Source organism: Populus nigra, chromosome 14 (assembly GCF_951802175.1).
Source record: "Populus nigra chromosome 14, ddPopNigr1.1, whole genome shotgun sequence".
Lineage (NCBI taxonomy): Eukaryota > Viridiplantae > Streptophyta > Magnoliopsida > Malpighiales > Salicaceae > Populus > Populus nigra.
The window spans coordinates 1,305,133-1,326,620 of NC_084865.1; the positions used below are offsets into that span (position 1 = coordinate 1,305,133).

The 21,488-nt window shown below is 31.8% G+C and overlaps 3 protein-coding genes across 4 annotated transcripts; 1 reads left to right on the top strand and 2 right to left on the bottom strand.

Annotated features, from left to right (window-relative positions):
* Positions 1-1,652: 1,652 nt before the first annotated feature.
* Positions 1,653-5,214, bottom strand: LOC133672582 (uncharacterized). 2 transcript variants are annotated; one of them, XM_062093030.1, is made up of 8 exons: positions 5,144-5,214; positions 4,633-4,816; positions 4,418-4,480; positions 4,084-4,150; positions 3,862-3,962; positions 3,570-3,614; positions 2,770-3,243; positions 1,653-2,124 (listed from the first exon to the last, which is right to left on the bottom strand). In XM_062093030.1, the coding sequence occupies exons 2-8, from the start codon at positions 4,765-4,767 to the stop codon at positions 1,954-1,956; spliced, it is 1,056 nt and encodes a 351-aa protein (XP_061949014.1). In that variant the 5' UTR covers positions 4,768-4,816; positions 5,144-5,214; the 3' UTR covers positions 1,653-1,953. The 2 variants fall into 2 exon arrangements, with proteins under 2 accessions (XP_061949014.1, XP_061949013.1); XM_062093029.1 differs by lacking the exon at positions 5,144-5,214 and adding an exon at positions 4,979-5,137.
* A 6,362-nt stretch (positions 5,215-11,576) lies between these two features.
* LOC133673262 (uncharacterized) lies at positions 11,577-12,977 on the bottom strand. The gene has a single exon (XM_062094006.1). The coding sequence runs from the start codon at positions 12,975-12,977 to the stop codon at positions 11,577-11,579; it is 1,401 nt and encodes a 466-aa protein (XP_061949990.1).
* A 4,077-nt stretch (positions 12,978-17,054) lies between these two features.
* On the top strand, positions 17,055-20,930 carry LOC133672953 (calcium-dependent protein kinase 24). Its single transcript, XM_062093526.1, has 8 exons — positions 17,055-18,633; positions 18,956-19,079; positions 19,170-19,313; positions 19,466-19,618; positions 19,705-19,820; positions 19,917-20,084; positions 20,193-20,426; positions 20,540-20,930. Exons 1-8 carry the CDS (start codon positions 18,109-18,111, stop codon positions 20,681-20,683), a joined length of 1,608 nt encoding a protein of 535 aa, XP_061949510.1. The 5' UTR covers positions 17,055-18,108; the 3' UTR covers positions 20,684-20,930.
* The last annotated feature ends 558 nt before the right edge of the window (positions 20,931-21,488 follow it).

Consider the following 21,488-nt stretch of genomic DNA (forward strand, 5'->3'; position numbering starts at 1 on the left):
TCCTTTCATACTACCGGATGACAACTTTATGATCCTTTCATACTACCGAATGTCTTTCTTATATCTTGAACAATCTTGGATTCCCAACATCAAGCTATTGTTAGCCTGTTAGAGAGTTTCTCTTCAATGCTGTATGTGGATCGAGGATTATTGATACTTGTCCAGAATCAGCTGCGACCAGAAACGGTGCTCATGAATAATTTTCCATGATTAAACAAATTGCACGAGGCATCCAAGTTGGCTATGGCGTTGAGACATGCCATCCTCAGGGAGTCTATGGCAGTCGAACAGTATCTCAAAACTTTCAACTATCACGTATCTTCTCCCATCATGGCATTGTCGACCACACCATCCTTCAGGACAAATAACCAAAAATTGTGCTGGCGTGCCGCCAGTGTACACGAAGTTTGACACGGTGCTTGGAAGAAAAACCCAAATTTGTGTCTAAAAATTCTATCATAGACTTCCGTACAAGAAGACTGAGTCAAACAGTAAACGATAAGGTTTGAGAGGAAGGTTCCATCAACAGCCGAGAAATATAGGCTCCAACCTCCGGGAATAATACTTAAGAGTCATGGTCAAATAAGAAACTTGTTATAGCCATGGACCTGGAAAGAAAAGCTTTAGGGTGTCTTTGCCATTGGTGCCTAACCATTATTTTATGGGAATTTAAATTTTTTTTGTTTTAAATTAATTTTTTTCAGTGATTTCAGATTTTTTTTATTTGTTAATGTTAAAAATAAAATTTTAAAAATAAAAAATATTATTATAATTTATTTCTAAATAAAAACACCCCTCAACATTGTTTGGTAAAAGAAGATAAAAGAGCAGATTCAAGCATGGCCTCATCACTTGGGGGTGTTTTTCCTTTCTCACATAGTTCAAAAATAAAAGAAGATAAAAGAGCATCTAATATAGTTTGGTAAAAGTTTATCATAGTAACTACTATCTTTTAAAAAGTTATTATTAAGAATAGCGATATTTTTAAAAAATAATTAAAATAAAAGAGAAAAGAAAAGAATGAAATCCCGGAAATATATTGAAATTCGGATGACAACACCTTTATTAACATTAAAAAAATCTTGTATTATAAAAAAAAATCTTGTATTATCAAAAAAAAATCATTGATAATGGCTGAAATGGACCATACATGCTATCCAAAAACAATAGAAACTCACTTGCTCCTGAGCAGGCAAGCATGCCCCGTCCATCCACTATCAATAACATTCTTTGATATTATTAAATTAATCTTATTAAAAAAAAATTATAGTACAAGAGATATTATCATAGCTTCAGTATTTCTTTAAAATCTCATTCCATTATCATCTCATTCCATTATTAGAGCTCCAGTATTCCTTTTAAATCCCATTCTTGCATATTTTGACTTCTTTTAAATATTGCTAGTTACAAACTCATCTTCACAACTTTTAGTGCTGTTTTTCAAAATCTTTCCTCGCCAAATTTTATTAGCTAATTTTTTATATATATAAAAAATCCACCACTCACAGATGAACTGCACATTGTAGTTCATCTCTTGGAACTCACACCTTTGGATACATGGAATTACATTTAACACTGACAATGCATCAAAACTGAAAGCAAAAGTTATGGTTGCATTTCCATAACATGGAACTGATTGAAAGCCAATAATATTATACAAAAACGAATGGAATTATATAACATCCTTGGAATATTCTTTTTATACAAGCTAGACGTGAAGAATCTAAGCAAAAAGGATAAACAAGGAGGAAGAGGAAAGGGGATTACAAAAGGAATAAGCAGGAGGATGCACACTTGCAAAACTTTAAAACACTGATTCCATTATTATGAATCAAGAAAAAGAAAAAAATGATGATATCTGTGATCTGTGATATACAAATTCAATATCAAAACAAATAAAATCTTAATTTGTGATGAGTTAGCAGGTACTTTTGTTGAGTTTTGAACTTCTGTTCACTTGAAAAAGAACTTCCAAACATCTCTGTCAGTCATCTCCTTGACTAAATGGGCTCCTAAAATGCCTTCCTCGTCTACCAGACTTCTTAGCTGCCGTGCTCCATTATTGAAACCAACATAGTTTCTCTTTGTTGCCAAGTATAATACTCCATATGGAGGCCTCAAACACTGGTCATGCAAAACAAGAGTTAAGAATGGATCTATAATAAAAATAAACACCAACACCACTAGCAACTCAAGTTTTTGAGTTCTAATTTTACAAAATGGGACTTTATACTTGAACATCTTTCCACATGGAACGTGCATAAAAAAACACTTTAAACAGATATCGACAAGGGTACCATCTGCATATTTACGTACAAGAACAGGACATAGGATAATATTGTAGGTATAGCATAAGCTCAACAACACAGAAAACTTGATTTTCCAATCCTGCATTCATGTGCAGGATATTGGCATTATGAGATGGTAAACTTAATAGCTAATCTGTTTATTGTTTCATTGCCAAGGTTGTCACTGGCAGGTCAACTAAAAACAGACTAGCATAGTTTCATTCAACTACTTCCATTTCATTTCATAGGTTCATGATCCTTCCACAAATTTTCCCAAATGTGGATAAGTCCTGTTTCAAGTTCCGCAGGCTTATTACCAAATAAAAATGTTTTCCTCTGTTTATCTTATTTTTTTGTTACCAACTTACCATAAATATACCATATATGTTCTGTCAACCTAGTCATGGAACAAAATAATATGAAATTTGGATTTCATAAACAAAGCAAAGAATCCAGCAACATGAAACCAATAAAAACTAACCTTTTTAATGAGAGCATACAGCTTCTTCAAAGAAGATATGGAGTATGGGATGTCTGTCATCAGAATAACATCATATCCCCCTTCTCCATGATCTGTCTCACTAGCCCTCTCCCATGCTTGGCTTCCTGAAAGCTTCCTTGATCGTCGTCTTGAGGAAGTTTCCTGACCAATGATGCTACCATCTAGGCTACTACATCCATCCATGAAATCCTCCTCGGAAAAGCTTAGGCTCATCCCTGTGGTCACTTCAAATGTATCATTCCTCACAACAGATAAGACTGTGGGGAGTTCCTCCCATTCCCCAGCATAGAAGTGCACTGACGGTGCCAATGTTTGTCTTGATGGAGTCAGGGGACTCTCCGGCTGTCGGCTCTGCCTGTCCCGAGCTTGCTCAAGGTTAGCAAGAACATTTGGTATGGTTGTGCACCTTATAGTTTCTGCATTCAGATCTTGGAAGTGCACTGTAGAAGCACCCTGTAAAATTTCTTAATTAGCTTCAACTGGTAGAATATAGATAGATCCTCAAAAGCCCATGCTATTACACCTATCTTGAGACAGAGAAGATTTATGCATCTTCCATTTAATTCACTACTAACAAGGATATGAATGATACTTGAAATCAGATAATCCTGACCTACTCATAATGAAAAATCATGTCAATGATTCCAAGTTTTTGTAGTGAGTGATGTATATTTCAGAATGGTCTTTGAGTACAAAAGGCAAAATCTGAACCAATATAGATATCTACGTAATATTAAATCAGTATTGAAGGGTACATTTCATAAGAAAATGGCATTTACCTTCAGGCAAGAAAAAATCCCTGGAATACCATAGCTACAACCAAGCTGTAACAATCACCAAGTGGAGAAATCAACTGTCAGATCATCTTGTTAATTACTTCAAATGAAAAGGAGAGTCATCATAGTAGAAAACAGAAAGGAGGCCATCACAACCAAAACTTTCAGGGAAGGGGACTATCAAGGTTTCTTGTGGCAGATTTTGTTTTAGACTATAAAATGAAAAAGGGAAGATTTCAAATCATGAACTCAAAGCATGAATTATAAGTAGCAAACATTTTTCGAACTTAATTACCTCAAGCACCCTCTTGCCTCTAAAGCTCAGTTGTCCATCTCGAATTTCATGCTTGAGAACATTAACAAGATCAATAGAGCTGTCCCAAGATTTCAGATACCCTGCAAAACCACATTGGTTTCTGGCTTTAAATTCTAATCGATCAATTCATATATCTAGCAGCAGATAAATTGAACTAAGCATTTTCACTTTTCAATGCAAGCGGGGAGTGTATGTACTGACCATCAGTTTTTGAGGATATCGTCTCAGAACCAACAAACCCAATAATATCAGCAACACTAACTCTACCCTGAAAGAGGTTGAAAAAAAAATTCAATCAAAGCTCGCAACTCGGACCACTAAGCAAGCAACTCGGACCACCAAGCAAATAATCATTACATAGAAGAAGTAGGTTTTGAAACATTCGAATATAACTTTTGGAACTGACACAGAAAATTTCCTGACAATAACTACAGGCCGTTTCCTTGAAAGAACCAGATTCTCATTTATTTTTTAAGACCTTAGGCATAAAAGACAGCCAATTTTTAAATAACCATCAAACAAGGATTTTGCATACCTTGAACACATTAAGGCCTTGGAATTCTACATTCTCTCCAGCATACTTGTAAGGATGAACCATCTACACAAAAAAAAAAAAAAAACAAGGTATGATTCAATTTTGAGGTCAACTTTCGCTCCCCCTCCTCCACCAATTTCAAAATTTCCAGTCATAAACTTCATTCAAGCCAAGCATAGATGATACATAACAATTAAGAGACTAACAAAACATACCTTTGAGGGGAGAATTTCCACAGCTGGTGTAGGAAGAACCACATCTCTCTCTAAAACAGTTGACACACTATTGCTTCCTCTATCTTGAGGTAGCAAACCAGGTAAACACTGTGCAAACAAAGATGGGGTACGCATCTTTCCTGTATAATTCCTTAAAAAATAATCCTCTAAGACACAACACAATCTGCAAAAAGATCAAAACTTTGTCATCACCAACAACAAAAGACCTTAACAAAACCAGATCATAAATCATCAAATTCACCAAAAAAAAAACCAATAAGAAACCCAAAAATCAAGATTTAAAAATGACCCAAAAAAGCTAACAAGGTAAAGACAAAAACTTTACCTTGTAAGAGCAAAAAATGGAAGTGATTTTTTTAGCTATTCTCTATGGAAAACTTGTTTTAAGAGATGCCCTTATAATATTTTAAGGTGTGAGAGCTTAAAGATCAATAAAACACTGAAATTTCAAGAAATCAAAGTCAAAAAGAGGAGGTTTGACATAACCTACCGCAACCCAATAGGGAACACCAGGAAGCTTCTGATTCAGCAGGAACTGCAACATTTTAGTTAATTACGATAAAGTACTCGAGTTTTTCCATAATAATTGAATTTGCCACTATGATTTTTTTCATATAAAAAAATTAACGTTAGTTTTTTTTTTTTTAAAATGAATGATAAAATCAGCTTATATGCATCTTAATTAATTCTAAATATTTTGAATTTAATAACTATATAACACTTTAGTGATCCTAAAATTTATAAAACTCAAACTAGTAATTTTTTTAAAAATAAATTCAACACCTAATCAATTGAGTTATATTTTTTAAGATTCAAATAGTATAGTTTTAATAAATATTAAGTTAAAATTACAGGAAAAAAAATATATGTGACATCTCCATTAATACTATTTTAAGTTTAAGTTTAAGTTTGATTTATACAAAATCAAAGTTTAAATTGTAATTCCATGCGAGATTCCATGTAAAAAAAAGTTATTTGATTACACAAATTATTTTTTTAATATGATTTGATAAAAATAAAAAATTACTACAATACAAAACTATATCTATATTGAAAAAAAAAGTATTTTTATTACCATTAATTATTGTTTAATTAATTTTTACCTTTTTAGATAAGAGTAAAACTTATCCACTTCCACGTGTCAATCTCTAGGATCATTTGATCCAAAACTTACTCTAGATGAAGTTTTATTTTATATAGATTTTTTTAATTAAAACAATATTATTTCAAGTTTTTTAATAAAATATACCTTAAGCTTTCAAGGTTTTTTTTAAAAAAATATAACCTAACCATCCATCCATAAAATAATCCAAGCTTTAAATTAATTTTACAACTAGTTGACTAATATAAGAAACACCTAATACATGGTGAATAGTTGTATTAATTAAATCATATTTTTCAATTATCGGATATTTGAATATGAACACACTTGAATACTCCAATTGCATAAAAAAAATGAAATAAAATTACAATGATATGACTATGTATGTGAAGAATGGATTATCCTTAAAATTCTCTAGGTAAAGTTGAACCCCAGCTATTTTTTACACACTTTTTTTTTATTTATAGCCACTGAATTATATTTTTCTTCACTTGTAAATTTGATGGATTTTATCTTACAAAAAAATCTTTGGAAATACTTTAAAAGTTTAAAATTTAGATTGTTTTTCAAGTGTTTTTTACTTGAAAGTATATTAAAATAATATTTTTTTTATTTATGACATCTACACACCTAAACAATTAAAAAAACACTAAAAAATTAATTTTAAAAAAAAATAATTTAACCGCACAAACACCACCTAAAACATGAAGAGTAATCCCACAGTATTATCCAAAGTATAAGCTACTAAAGAGAGGAGAAAAAAAAATATTTCTTATAAATGCATGGATGTAAATATAAATAACCTCGTGGGCTTAGAATCCTCTAACGTTAAAGCCCCAGAAAAAATTATTTGATTCATATTATAATTTTGGTGGCAATTTGGTAATAGTAGAAAAGAATAAGGGAGATTGATGGAATTGTGGGTTTTAGGGGAAGTCCTCGTTAAAAGTAGTTGTCTAATCATGCCACCGTGTAGAACGGAGTCTCCGTCGACCTGGACCACACGTGTGACACGTGTGGTGGTGGTTGTACACTGATGGTGTTAGGTAGGGGTAAAAAAATCAAAAAACCAATTAAACTAAAAAAATTAAAAAAAATAATTGAAAAAACTGAATAGTAAAAAAACTAATTAATCGATTGGAATTTCTAAAGAACTGGTCAGTTCGATTTTGATTTTATAAGTCTAAAACTAAAAGAAATTGAACCGAAAAAAAACCAAGTCAATCTAGTTTTTGTTTTAAAATAACTGAACAAAAAACGATCAGTTTGAACTAGTTCAATTTTGATTTTTAAAAAATAATTTAATTATTTTTTTTATAAAAATCAAACCATATGAAAAATAAATAGAAATTAGCTGCTGCTATAAGAGTAAAGTTTATATTTAAGGTGATTAGAGAATAAAAATTTATATTTATTTTAAAATATATATATATATATAAAAAATAATATGTATTTTCTAATCTAAGTAGAATTATTATTACTGCTTTTAGTTATGATAAATTCAAGATCCGGTTAACCCATCCTGACTTAAATTGAATATAAAAAAAACAACTAGGATCGATCTCATTTGATCTAATTAATCCAATTAAAACTTATTAATTTTAAAATTTTAAAATTATATTAATTTTATTTTTTATATATAAAAATTAATTCACATAAATTTACTTAGCACGATCCACCACTCGAGTCTTGGCCAAGTTGTGGAAAATGGTTTGAGTAAATGTGTTTTATATATCTAAATCAAAAGGTTAGTTTTGATTTACAAGAACATGAATCAAACTTCTTATTCTCTCCATCTGCTACAAGACCTCTGAAAAAACATCCACTCGGCTCACAATCCAGTTCAAATAACTTTGAATTTGTAGATCAACTGTATTTAAACAACTTTATGGCCATGATCTCCAGAAACTCTGCTTCCGTTGACTTTGACTTTGACTTTGACCTGTCTTTATCCCTGTGAACCTGCTAGGCAATTTTCCTCGTTACATGTTTGTCCAAAATTTATATATTTTTTATTTGAAATTATTTAATATATATATTATGGTAATAGATGATCATAAGAAAGGGTCGACTCTCGAGAATTAATTGTTAGGGCTGGCCAAAATCTAGATTTGTTCCAAGAAAACAGAGGAGGCAGCAAAGAAGAGTGACAGTTTTCAAACTTAGCATGAAAATGGACATGTGTCATTCAGTTATTGGGTACATCCATAAGTAACTTAGCCAGCCATTGCTAAGAACCTTCTCGTTCTTGTCATTGCATTTCTTGTCATTTATCTAATAACATTGGACGAACTATATTTTCTTCATTGCTATCAATTTTAGGGTTTTATAAATATATACAGGTAACAATTTTTTTGGTAAAGCAGCACAAATAAAAAATATATATTTAAGTCGAGCTTGTTGCAATTGACATATGTAACTCGTGGGCCACAAATAATAATTGCAGAAATATTTTTTGAAAATATTTTTTTTATTTTAAAAAAATTTAATTTATACAAAAGAAAAAAACAATTATAAATTAATAAGAAAAAAATCTTTAAATTTAAATGTATAACTAAAAAGATAATCATCATTTAAAAGAAACTCTCCAAATAAAAAAAAAGCGGTAGTAACTTAAATATAAATTAGAAAAAATAAAATAAAAAATTATTAATTAGAAAAAAAAAATGGCCAGAATCAAGCAAGCCCGTTTGGCCTATTTTATCAGGGCATAGGCCCCAAGTGATTGGGTCTTTAATTATTATTTCCTTACAAGTGGAGCGGATGACATGTCATCTACCCCAAATTATTATTTAAAAAAAATTCAGAGGACACGTTAATTTTCCCAAATTTCAGCCATTATGGTTGCAGAAAAATCATGGCTTAGGTTTTTTTGATCCAGAAACTTGTTTTTGAACCTATTGTTTACCCAACAACACCTTTAAAATAATATAAGAACCGTAATAAACCCATCTATGACCTAAAAAACCAAAAAAATTAAAACCAACCTGAAACTCAAAGTCAACATGAGCTCATATTTGTTATTTCATGAATTTTAAAGGTTAAAAAACACTTAATATGAACTCTTTTTATCAAATAAAATCGTTCGACACAAATATCATTTTTTTTTGCTTAAATCAATGTCAACGACACTTTTTTTTCTCTACCGCTAAATTCCAGCAACCTCTATATGTCTCATCTTTCAATTATGGACTAAAAATAACAAAAATAAACTTTTCATACCAAAATTGAATTGAAAAAATATTGAGGTATTAAAATTGTATAATTTTTAAACTCCAAGGACTAAAGTGCATCTTTTGCAAAACTTATAACATACCATCCATGTTTGATGTTTTTTTTTTCATTTAGATCCCTCTTCTTTCAATCCTACATTTTATAAGAAATCAAAATCAACTGGTTTTCTATCATGACTAAAACACTAAAAAAACAAATTTGAAAATCAAATTAAAAAAATAAAAAATTTTACACAATCTACTCAATAATATGTGACTCACAATATTGAAAATCAAATGTGTTTTATGTTTTTTTATTTATTTAAAGAGAATATATATATATATATATATATATATATATATAGTAATTATTAAGATTTTCTAGTTTTTTTATATAAATAATTGTAATATATTTTTTATCAAATAAAGACTTGAATAAATAAAAATTGAATATTTTAAATATTTTTTTGTAATTATAATGTTCGTAATAAATGTCATTACCCTGCATCCTCGTCCACGTCACATATTCTAATTAAAACAGATTAGAAGATTACCATGCTCTGTGTTTTGCCATAATCCAAATTTGTTCATACAAAAGAAATGGTAAAGAAAATTGAGGAGGTAAGATAAATGTTAAGAAAAAGCATTGGGCTTTTTAATTATTAAGACCAAATAATTGGGCTTAACGCGGCCCAATCTATTAAGACCAAAGCATTGGGCTTCTCTAGCATGAAGGTCTGCTACGGCCTTGATGAAACTATTAACATTTGATAAAAAAAAAAAAAAAATCATGTAAATCATACACTACAACTACCGCATGGATCATGGAAATTTTATATGACTTGATGAGATGACAAAACAAGAATATATATAGCATGATATTTCTATTTTCATTCAGTATATAATAATAATTTTTGAACAAATTTTTTCATGAAGATTTTTAAATTAATGATTTATTGTTTGAGTCCTTGAAAATTAATAAAATACTTGAATAATTTCTTGTTTGAGAATGTAGTAATGATTATTTTTTTGAATAAATTTTTGAATAATTTCTCAATCAATAAAATACTTAAAAATTAATATTTTACAAATCTCTAAAATTGCTAATACTGTTTAATATCTAAAATATTTTTTCTTTATTATTTACAATTATTCTTCAAACATTAAAAAAATATTGAGCTTTTTTCATATTGATATACAACCTTTCAATTGATATATAAATGCTTGTATGCTTCCTTTCATTGATGAAATAAGTCGTCATAATATGTATTTCATCAACCATCTCAAGGCATGAAATTACTCAATTATACATGAAAAATCTATATTCAATTAATCTAAATAGTTTAAACATCAAGAAATTTAATTCAGTGGAATATTTTGTGATATTTTCATCTATATGTTAGAATAATAATTAATTCATTAAAAATATATATAAGATCATGAATCCATCAGAATATGAAATTTCTTACCAAGATCAACAACTAAATTTAATTTAATTACATAACATTTCATTAAATCACAAATAATATTGCTACTATTTCATTAAAGTTTCTTAGTTTGCTCCTCGAAAACGTTCCCCGGCTATGGTTTATACACTCAAATTCAATAAACAAATTTTTAGAAACAATAAGATTATAAACAATATACTTATTAGTTATCAAAAACATATATATGAATTATATTTTTGTTCATGAATCATCAACTTATGTTTCCCAATCTAACCCTTTTAATTTGAGAATTGATCTAGATAATTAGATCACCATCTCAAACTTACAACTCATCAAATTAATTAAATTAATTATTTTTATTAAAATAATATTGTTTTTTTTTAAAAAAAGCACTCTTAGTCCTAACTTAATTGAGTTAAAATCAGATTTGATTGAATTGTACGAATCATTAAAAACTTAGTTAAATTAATCAAGTTTTATTAAATTAATATCTTATCTGATTCAACAAAAAAACTAAAAATCTAGTTTGAATGAAATTCATGAATTTCTTAATTCATCATGTGAAGCTAGATAAAATATAACAAATATCCTTGGACTAAAAAGGTGGGAATATCACAATCATACATCTTGTTTCTTTTGAACTGGATCAAACTACATGACTCCTCTTGTTTGTAAGAACAAGAACCTTGTCTTCATTAATGGACTGCAACTTACAGAAATACAAAAGTAACTTGCATATATGCACTCATATTTCATGTCGGGTTAGTCGATAAAAATGCGAGAAAACAAACTTCTCCTGCTAAAGGCTGGCAAAATTAAGGACGAGGTTAGATACAGAAAACATCGCCCCCACCATTGACAAATGTAGAACCACAAGACTACTGTGAATTTTCTCTGTTTCAAGGACAAGAATGAATACATGCAAGCTTTCATGGGAATTCTTATGACCTCATACCTCAAGCAACCAAGGTAGGATCCAGTTAGTATTTGTCTATTTCTATGCATGCAATGTTACCTTGCAAAAACGAAGTATAAATGATCATGCCGTATGTTTCTGTGACATGACATGACATGACATGACCAGCAAAACTATGAAACACATGTTCTGTCATGTGAGCTCGCGGTACCCAGTTTCAACAGAATAACACCATGCTTTGATTCCTAGAGAGAGTCATCTAGTGAGAAAACACCTTCATTGAATTCTGAATCAACTCCCTCATGTCCATCGAACTCATTGAGGCCCAATAGTATCTCAATTGGAAGTTTCTTATTTGATGCAAAATCATCTTGCGAGAAATTTGTATTCCCAGAATCCACTTTTGGGGCAGGAATTCTTCCATCTTTGACAGATTTCTTCAGCCTTGATGGCATGGAGTTCATCTTCTTGGTACTGCTATTATTGTCCCTTCTCTGTTTCTTCTCCAGAATATTTGATGCTGCCGAACCTGAGCTGAAGACAAGTCTTCTCCTACACACCATTTTTGAGTCCACTCTACTGTCATGGAATTTCATTTCAACAGATTTGGAAGAGATCCTCTGAGGAGAAATTGATAGCTTGTCCTTACGAGGAGACATGGCAAAACATTTCCAATCTTCCTCAGAATTCCAATCCAGTTTCTTATCAAATGGCCAGAAAAGAGGACCGTCTGTATTGAAATCTTTCAAAACTTCAGCTTCTGAAGAACTATTCTCCAGGGATAAATCACGGTGCAAATGTCCGTCCTGGAATTTGCCAGGAGTAGAAACGTTAGAACTAGATGAGAAAGCCTCAGAACTCCAACTTCTCCAGCAGGATGGACTAGGAAAACTAGACCTTAAAATGTCCGACTCCAACTCCGTATCCGAAGTCCACTTGGAATCATCACCATCAAGACTTAGTAAAGAGACTGAAAAACTCATCCCGTCCAAATCCGACGTGCGAGAAGAACAAGAAGGAGAATCAAAGGTGGTGCTGCTAGGAGGCGCAGCTGAGTCGTCAGAGCTTGTTAAGTTCCCACAGCAGTGCTCAAAATTTGAGCTGGAACTCTCAGAACTACTCACGGAGAACTCTATTTTCCTCCTACATGATTTCGATACCAAACTAAGTCGCTTTTCTTCCTTCAAATCCTCCTGCAAAATCATTTCAAAGTCCGGCTCAGTTCTCTCCGAAGATGCATCCTCCTGATCAGGATTCAGTTCTCTAGACTTGTCAGAGATAGAACTTGCTTTATCTAAATGGACATAAGAGTTTGCCAATGTTGACAGCCATGAGATCATCCATTCATCAACAGAAACATGTAATGAAGAAGACAATCTATACTCTTCAAAAAAATATGCAGGAGATGAACTATCTGAAGTCAACCACATACACTGATCATCAGAGCATCTTTCCTTACCGAACTGCTCATCAAGATCAATCTCCTCCTGTTCCACTAACTCTGCTATAACTTCTGCAGTCTTCTTTCTTGCGTTACAGATAGGACTCATCTTTCCAGTTTTCGATACAATCGATTTCCTTTCAATTCCAGGGCCTGATTTTGTCCTAGGAGATTCAGGTTCACTACTCTGATCAAAGCTAGTCATCTTCATCTTTGAAAACAAAGACTTTACCCTCTTCACACCATCAAAAGAGCTACTTCTTGCAGTAGCCTTCTTCAATGTCCTAGTCTGCTACAATGATCACTGTTACATCACGTAAAGAACAAAGAAATACTCCAAAGCAGTTGAATAACCAAAGTAGAGCTCATCAAGGACGGCGACAAGGAAATTCCCAAACATATTAACCAAAAAACATACATTACAACCAAAATAAATAAACAAAAGAAGGGCCAAGATGAAACTAAAAAAAGAGAACGAGAAGAGGATTATGTGGTATGGATAGTGACATTAATTATACAGCATAGGAATGAACAGTCATCCAAGTTGTTTGATATACCAGGTCAAGAGTTCAAGAATCTAAGATTGATGTTCAAAGATGACAAGTCAAGACTGACTTAGCTACGCAACAACATAGTAACAGCATTAGGTTTAGATTATTTCAAAGGGAAGATTTCCTCCTTTATAACATCACAGTTTTTTTTTTTTTAAGAGGTTTATATATATATATATATATATATATATATAAAGAATCCTTGAATTAAACAAAACAAGGGTTTTGAATTAAAAAAAAAAAGAAATTAAGTTTTAATTCATAGATGAAAAAAAGAAAAAAGCTTTATATATTAACACATATTCAAGGTATGTAGTACATCTTTTACTAAAAAAAAAAAAAACAATACCTTTTGACTCATATCGATGCAGTGTGGTCTGGAACTGAGATAAGAAATTGTAAAAACAATTCTTGAAGGCCAAAAGACAGAAATGAGAAACCCTAGCTAGCTAGGGCTAGGAATTAATTTGCAGCTGCAGAGAATGTTTTTGGTTTGTTTATTTTATATGTATAATAATGGAAGTAATATAGAGTGAGGAGGGAATATTAAGAAATTATATGTTACCAAAATAATTAATATTTGACGGGATGTATTCCTTTTGTGTTATAGCTGAACTCTTGCGGTTACTTTAATTAATTTAATTACTAATGAGGTAGTGGCAAGCTGAGAGCATGATGCTCAATGGAAAGCTGGTAGTAATAATAATAATAATAAAAAATATTATTTTAGTTTTTCAGTGTTTATTTATTTCATTTCTTGTCTTATCATTTTTTTTAAATAAAAATACTATTCAGGTATATCTTGCAAAAATGTTAAAATACTATTTATTATACTAATGTTTTTTTCATTAGATTTTTTTTCTTTTGATTTTTTTTAAATCTATTTAATTTTTTCTTTTTATAAGATTATCTTGTTCTTATGGTCTGTATCATGGGCTTGGCAAGTTCACCCGGGTTGACTCGGGTTATTTTTTGTATTTTTGTATTGATTTTTTTTAATTTTATCATTTAATATTGAGTTGATTGAGAATCGTCTGAGTTGTTTTGAGACCTGTCAAATCAACCGAGTCATATTGGATTGTTAAATAATTATGTATCGAATATATTAAAATACAATTGACTCTTCTAAAAGGTTTTTTTACCATTGGAGTGCATATAGACAGAAAAAAAAATTATATTTATACTATTCAAAAATCCATATTACCATTTTGATTATTCTATATAGCTTCTCTCATTAGAGATGCTCTAAGAATGTGTTTGACAGTGTGGTAGCGGTTGCTTTTCAATTAACTTTTCGTGCCGAAATGCAAGCTAATGATGTTTTTTTATTTTTTAAAAATTATTTTTGACATCAGCACATCAAAACGATCCAAAATGTACAAACCATATTAAACTTTAGCAAAAAAAAAAAAATATTTTTGGGAACGCAGTTGCATCGCATTCCCAAACAGTTTCAAGTGTTAGGTATAGAAATTAGATCGGATATTTCTAATCACTTTTTCTTTTTAATTTTAGAGTAACACTTAGTTTGTAACAACTATCAACTAGATTAAAGTTATTAAACATGTGCAGTTCAAGCCCTAAGTCATAGGTTGAGCGAATTAACCCAATTTAACTTGAGTCAACCTATGACCTAGGACCAGTTTAACTTAAGTTAAAATCTAAAAAGACATTGTTTTAATTTATTTTTTTTTAAGAAATTAAATTGATGTTGAAAAAATATCAAAGTCAAACTGGATATTGACATAGTTATGAGATGATTCATCAAATCACTCAAGTTTAACCAAGTCAACTTTAACATATTTTTTTTAAAACAAAATACGAGTCAAGTTTCAAGTTGACCTACCAAATCTAACAGGGTTTAATAACATTAAAATCAATGCTCCAATTAGTCATTCATTATGGCTTATTTTTATGCCAATAATTTAGTGAGGTATTGTTGTTCTTTATATAGAATTTTTAAAAATATACTATTTTTAATTACAGGTCTTTTATAAAATTTATTAGGAGCATTGAAGGAAAATATAGGAATTAATATTTTCACTAGATACTTATTTTGAGACAACAAAAAATATAGAGTCAAATAAGCTTTCTCTGGGAGGGATGGAGTGTTTTACAGGTCTTTTTATGAAGGGAATATTCTCAAATTAACTAGTTTTTTAGAATGAACATTTCAAATAATAATTAAATAATTTATAAAATTGACTTCTCGATTTTTATATAGATGAAACAAAGTTTTAGTGTAGGCTATGCATGGAAATCTGCAAGATAAGGACTGATTGGAAATCCTTTAGGTTTTTTTCTTAAATCCCATGCCCCTAATTATCTGCTTGAGTAATTGTAAGATTTTTACTCGATCGTGCCAAAATTTAATGTTAAATTCTTGATAGAAGAATAAAATTAAAGGGTTGTTTTAGTGATTTAACAGGTTTTTTTTTATTATGATTTAGTTCATAATTAAATTAGGAATTCAATAAAATCTGAAAATATAATTTGCCTATGATGATTCGATGGGTATTCTGGTTTAATGAAATAAATATTAATTAAAAAATATATATGAAATCACCCATTAAATGATATACAGTATTTGGAGGATATATGCAAGTAAAGTAGTAAACTCTAGGCCAATAAGCTTGCATTGCATTTTGAATTAAACCATGCCTAGCCCAGAACTTTTAGACCCAACCGAACTATACCACTACGGCCCATGCTTCCCTCTAATATTTTCTTGCAAAATTTGTTTGATTTCCATTAGTTTATTTTGCGTAAAATATTTTATAAATTAAAAAAAACTTTATATGCAAAAAAATATATATAAAATATTTTCAATAAAATATAATATAAAACATTTTTTAACTGTGACGAGAGAGGAGGTGGAAGTGATGGTAAAAAAATAATGATGATGAGATATAGATAGTGGTGGTGGTGAGATGACAGTAATAATAATGAGATAATTATGATGGTAATGAAAAAGAAAACAGTGGTAATGATGGTGACGATTGAAATAATTAGATGATAGATTACTATTTATAAAATATTTTACAGTTCATGAATTGAAAAAGTTTCTAGAAAATGAACCAAGTTTAAAGGTTGACTATAAAATATTTTATATTGATCTGTTTTTTCTATAAAATATTTTTTCAAAATAAATATAAGAAAATTTAGAAAATATTTTTTTATAATATATTTTAAGCAAAACAAATAAACCCTTGGTGTATAATTATTAAGTTTGCTAGCTCATTAGGTTAATTCGGTTACTTGGCAACTCAAAGTTTAATCGAAGCTGGATTTATTTCAAACCATTTTAAATATTGAACTTATTAAATCCAAATGACTTGGTATTTAATTCACCATTCTAAATTTAGAACTTATTTAGTTTATATGATCAAACCTAATTAAATTCTGATTTTTATATATATATATATATATATATATATATATATATAAATAACATTACTTTAAATAAAATAATTAACTTGAATCCACCCAGTTAATCACCTAGTAATCGGGATGCTAAACTGTGTGGACTACGGTCATGTGATTTTCCAATCGAAGATGGAACAAAAACCTCGATCGATGCAACCCCTAAGTGAAGCAAACATCATTGAATATGATTGATGCATGAACATGGAATAAAATGGTTTTATCACAGAGCAAATAGAATCCCTCGTGACCCACTTGCATGGACATTCAATGAATTTCTTGATAAATTACTTAAATATTTTAACACTACGTGAATCTGAAACCCCCCCACTAGCCAGATATGTCACATCCCCTCCCTAATTGTCTGCCTTTGCTTGACATTCTCTACCAGCAACTATGTACATTGAACCTCCTTTCCCATCTTTCTTATAAACGGACACCCCCTCCCTCCGTCCTCTCTCATTTCCAAATCACTCCAAATTAAGAAAATGGTGGTGGAAAGTCTTACAGAGGAGGTGTGCCTCTCTTTTGCAATCGTTCTCTTTTTGTGTCTGTATCTTTTCTTGGTAGTTTTGGAGTCTTCATGGAGCAATTGTGCAGCATCTTGGCTGCCTCAAGACTGTTTCTTAATTTCCACCTCCACTCACAAAAAGTATGGCATCAGTTAGTGATTACATAGCCAAAGAACTAGCAAGAAAAGGGAATGGAATGGAAGATCTCTGAATCTCTCTCTCTGTCTGTCCCTCAGGACTGGTTTCTCTTTATGATCATATAACTATTCTGTAGGCATAAGTTGAGCAGATGGCAAGAGTATGAATATGTATGTAACAATTTGAATATCATATGTACAATTTTTATGTAATTTTCTATGCTAGCTTGTAGTTGAACTTGGCTATTCTAATGCTTGTGTTCCAAGGAGAACTTCTTTGAATTAGAGACTTTTTCATGGTGATTGTGAACTCTCTTGCTCATTGGTTTCATCATCTTTTCATTGTGTGGCCATGAATGGAGGAAGTTTCTGCTTACGGAGCATATCCCAGTAGACCTTCATCAAGGTGAACTGTAAAGGAGATAAGACATCGAACATTAGCCATTAGTCAAAGAAAACAGCACGTAGAAGGCACTAAAAGAACCCTAGGAAAATGGAGGAATAAGCCAAGTAATGATTAGCCAAAATAACTAATTAATTTTTATCTTCAACTTTTGCCATATTTAGTCCCTTCCTCCTCCATTCCTGCTCTTTTGTTAGGGATTCCATTTCTCTATCCAAGACTCTTTCTCTCTTCCTCCTCTGATAGCTAGGATGTTGTTAACGTAACAAACGTAAAAGAAAGGAGAGAAAAACCCTAACAAGGTGATTCCATGGGAAGCTGTGTTTCCACACCTGCAAATCTAGGTCATATGATCATTTCCAAGAGATCATCACACAATGTCCGTAAACCTCTACCCTCGCCGGATCAGAACGATTCGGTGGTACAAACGCCAAGAGCTCTTCAGATAACATCAGTGATCAAGGAGCCTACAGGTCACAACATTCATGAAAAATACACATTTGGAAAAGAATTAGGAAGGGGTGAATTTGGGATCACGTACCACTGTTTTGATATCAAAACAGGTGAAAAATATGCATGCAAGACCATATCTAAATCCAAACTGAAGTCAGAAATTGATGTGGAGGATGTTAGAAGAGAGGTGGAGATCATGAGGCATTTGCCTAAACATCCTAATATTGTGAGCTTCAGGGAGGCATATGAGGATAGAGATGCTGTCCATCTTGTTATGGAACTTTGTGAAGGGGGTGAGCTTTTTGATAGGATTATTTCCAAGGGGCATTACTCCGAGCGTGCCGCAGCAATGGTTACCAAGACCATTTTGGAGATTGTCAAGGTATAGTTATTATATGGATTCGGAATTATGTATTATGGAAATGATAAACATGATTCCTGATTTCAAGGTTAATGTTTCTTCCTTGTCTAATTAAATTGGTTGAAGGCCTTAATGTTTCATACATTCCATCTATAATTTTAGATGTTGCAGATCATTTAAAAATTATCATGATCATGATTCTAAAGTGCTTCAAATATTGAGATATAAATCGAAATCCAACGTTTTGAATTCAAGATACTTTGGAATAAACAGCTATGTTCTTGCGAGATTTGGATTTTTTCCCCAAAGAAAGTAATCATTTCTATGTTGATACTCTTTGCAGGTATGCCATGATCATGGAGTGATACACCGGGACCTAAAGCCAGAAAATTTCTTATTTGCAGATGCAAGTGAAAGTTCCCAGTTAAAAGCAATTGATTTTGGCCTCTCCATATTCTTTGAACCAGGTACATCTTCCACATTGTCTGTTCTTGCCACAGTTACATTACTGTATGGTACTTTTCCAACTTTTGAATTGCGAAATCTGTCTGCCGCAGGTCAGCGTTTCAGAGAAATTGTTGGAAGTCCATATTACATGGCTCCAGAGATTTTGAGAAGAAACTATGGACCAGAAGTTGATGTGTGGAGCACAGGTGTTATCCTTTATATCTTGCTTTGTGGAGTCCCTCCATTTTGGGCAGGTAAACTTCATCATCATCATCATCAAAATGCAACCCTTGTATTTCTGTCGAAGTGACTGAAACCGTGTCCCTTGAGTTCATGTAAGAAGTTTGCAGCTTTCCTTCTCTTAGAATGAATTTTTAGTGTTGAATTTCGGTTATGACTTGTACAGAAACTGAGGAAGGGATTGCGCACGCCATTGTCCGTGGTGAAATAGATTTCGCAAGGGATCCTTGGCCTAAAGTTTCAGAAGAAGGAAAAGACATAGTGAAGAAGATGCTTGATCAAAATCCTTACAACCGATTAACAGTTGAAGAAGTTCTTGGTTAGTAGCCTTTACATCATCAAAAATTAGAAGTAAATTGCTTGAAATACAAACTAATTAGTCTTCTTCTTTCATGTCATGTGAAGAAAACCCATGGATACAAAATGCAAGTGATGTCCCTAATATCTCTCTTGGAGAAAATGTGAGAACAAAGATTAAGCAATTTTCCTTGATGAATAGGTTTAAGAAGAAAGCTCTCAGGGTAAGTTTTTGCCTTATTCATTAAATGCCTCAAGGGAGCGATCATCTCTTCTAATATCAAGCTCCTCGTTGATCTTTGCACCGATCCTTCTTTCAGGTGGTAGCAGACAGCTTACCGGACGAGCAAGTAGATAAAATCAAACAAATGTTCCATATGATGGACACGGACCACAATGGAGACTTATCATTTCAAGAACTGAAAGACGGCTTGAACAAGTTCGGACACTCCGTTCCTGATCCTGATGTGAAGCTATTAATAGATGCTGTGAGTTATCACTCTGCTTCTGCTTGTGTTTTCTCTTTCAATTGATGCTCTTTAAAGATTATGACATTCGAAAACAACTTTCCTTTGTTCAATTCCTGTCTTATGAAGGCGGATGCTGACGGAAATGGCTCGTTAAGCTGCGAAGAGTTCGTGGCGGTGTCTGTTCACCTGAAAAGAATTGGAAGTGATAAGCATCTCACTCAAGCATTTAGATTCTTCGACAAGGACCAAAACGGATTTATAGAGTTTGACGAACTGAGAGAAGCCATGTCAAATGATGATCTAGGTCCAAACAATGAGCAAGTGATCAAAGACATCATATTTGATGTTGATCTAGATAAGGTTCTTCACGAGTCCTTACATTTAATTGAATGTCCTGTATGATCTAGCTAGTGTAACAATCTTTTCTTTACTAGATTAACAATGGTTTTGTCCCTTTTTTGTTCTTTTTTCAGGATGGTCGAATCAGTTACAATGAATTTAAGGCAATGATGAAAAGTGGCTTGGATTGGAAAATGGGTTCTCGTCAATATTCAAGAGCAATGATGAAAGCACTTAGCATTAACCTACTAAAAAATGAATCCAAGCAATTGAAATAGATTCTCATGATGTACATTAAACATGAGCAGAAAATGTTTATATTGTTTCCTGAGAAACAATCAAAACTTGAGTGAAAAATGAATATGAATCATGCCATCGAAACAAATTCTTGTGAAAACATGAGCTGAAAATGTTTGTAGTTTCCTCAGGAAACAGTGAAAATCTGAGGAGAAATGAGTGTGAATCTTGCATAATCAGTATGCTATAATTGTTTGGCTGGTATATACATTAGCTGTCTTCCCCTTCTTTTTCTTGAGGGCAGTAGATTTTTTCTTATTCATACGATTGCAAACAAGTCAAATAAGGGTTTTCTACCTTCCAAATTTTATGGATATCATTGATGAAAATGGATTACAAATGATCAAAAACCTGAGACGCAAGTTGCTCCTGGTGAGACCAATGACTGAAATTAACCAACGGTAGTGCCAAACAAGATGCAGACCTAAAGAAACATTCGGCTAGCTTAAATGTTTAGGGCAGATTTTTGTTTTCCTTGATCGTCTAAAAGCATCTGTAAAGCCTGTCAATCTCCAAATGGATCACCATGTAACAGTTCTTGATCTTACAGTGACCCATGAAATTGTAGCCAATTAAGATCCACAAAAGCAAGCGAATACGCACTCAATACCTCACAAACAGCCAAACTGCCTGTCACTTGTCTACAAGTAGCCATGCTTTCGAAATTCATGGCTGCCGGATAGACATGATCACCATAAAACAATGAATTATAGCTGAACTTCGTTTCTTGGATTTTATTCATTGCTGAATTCGGTTCATATTTGCACAGAATCAGAGGGTTGCTAA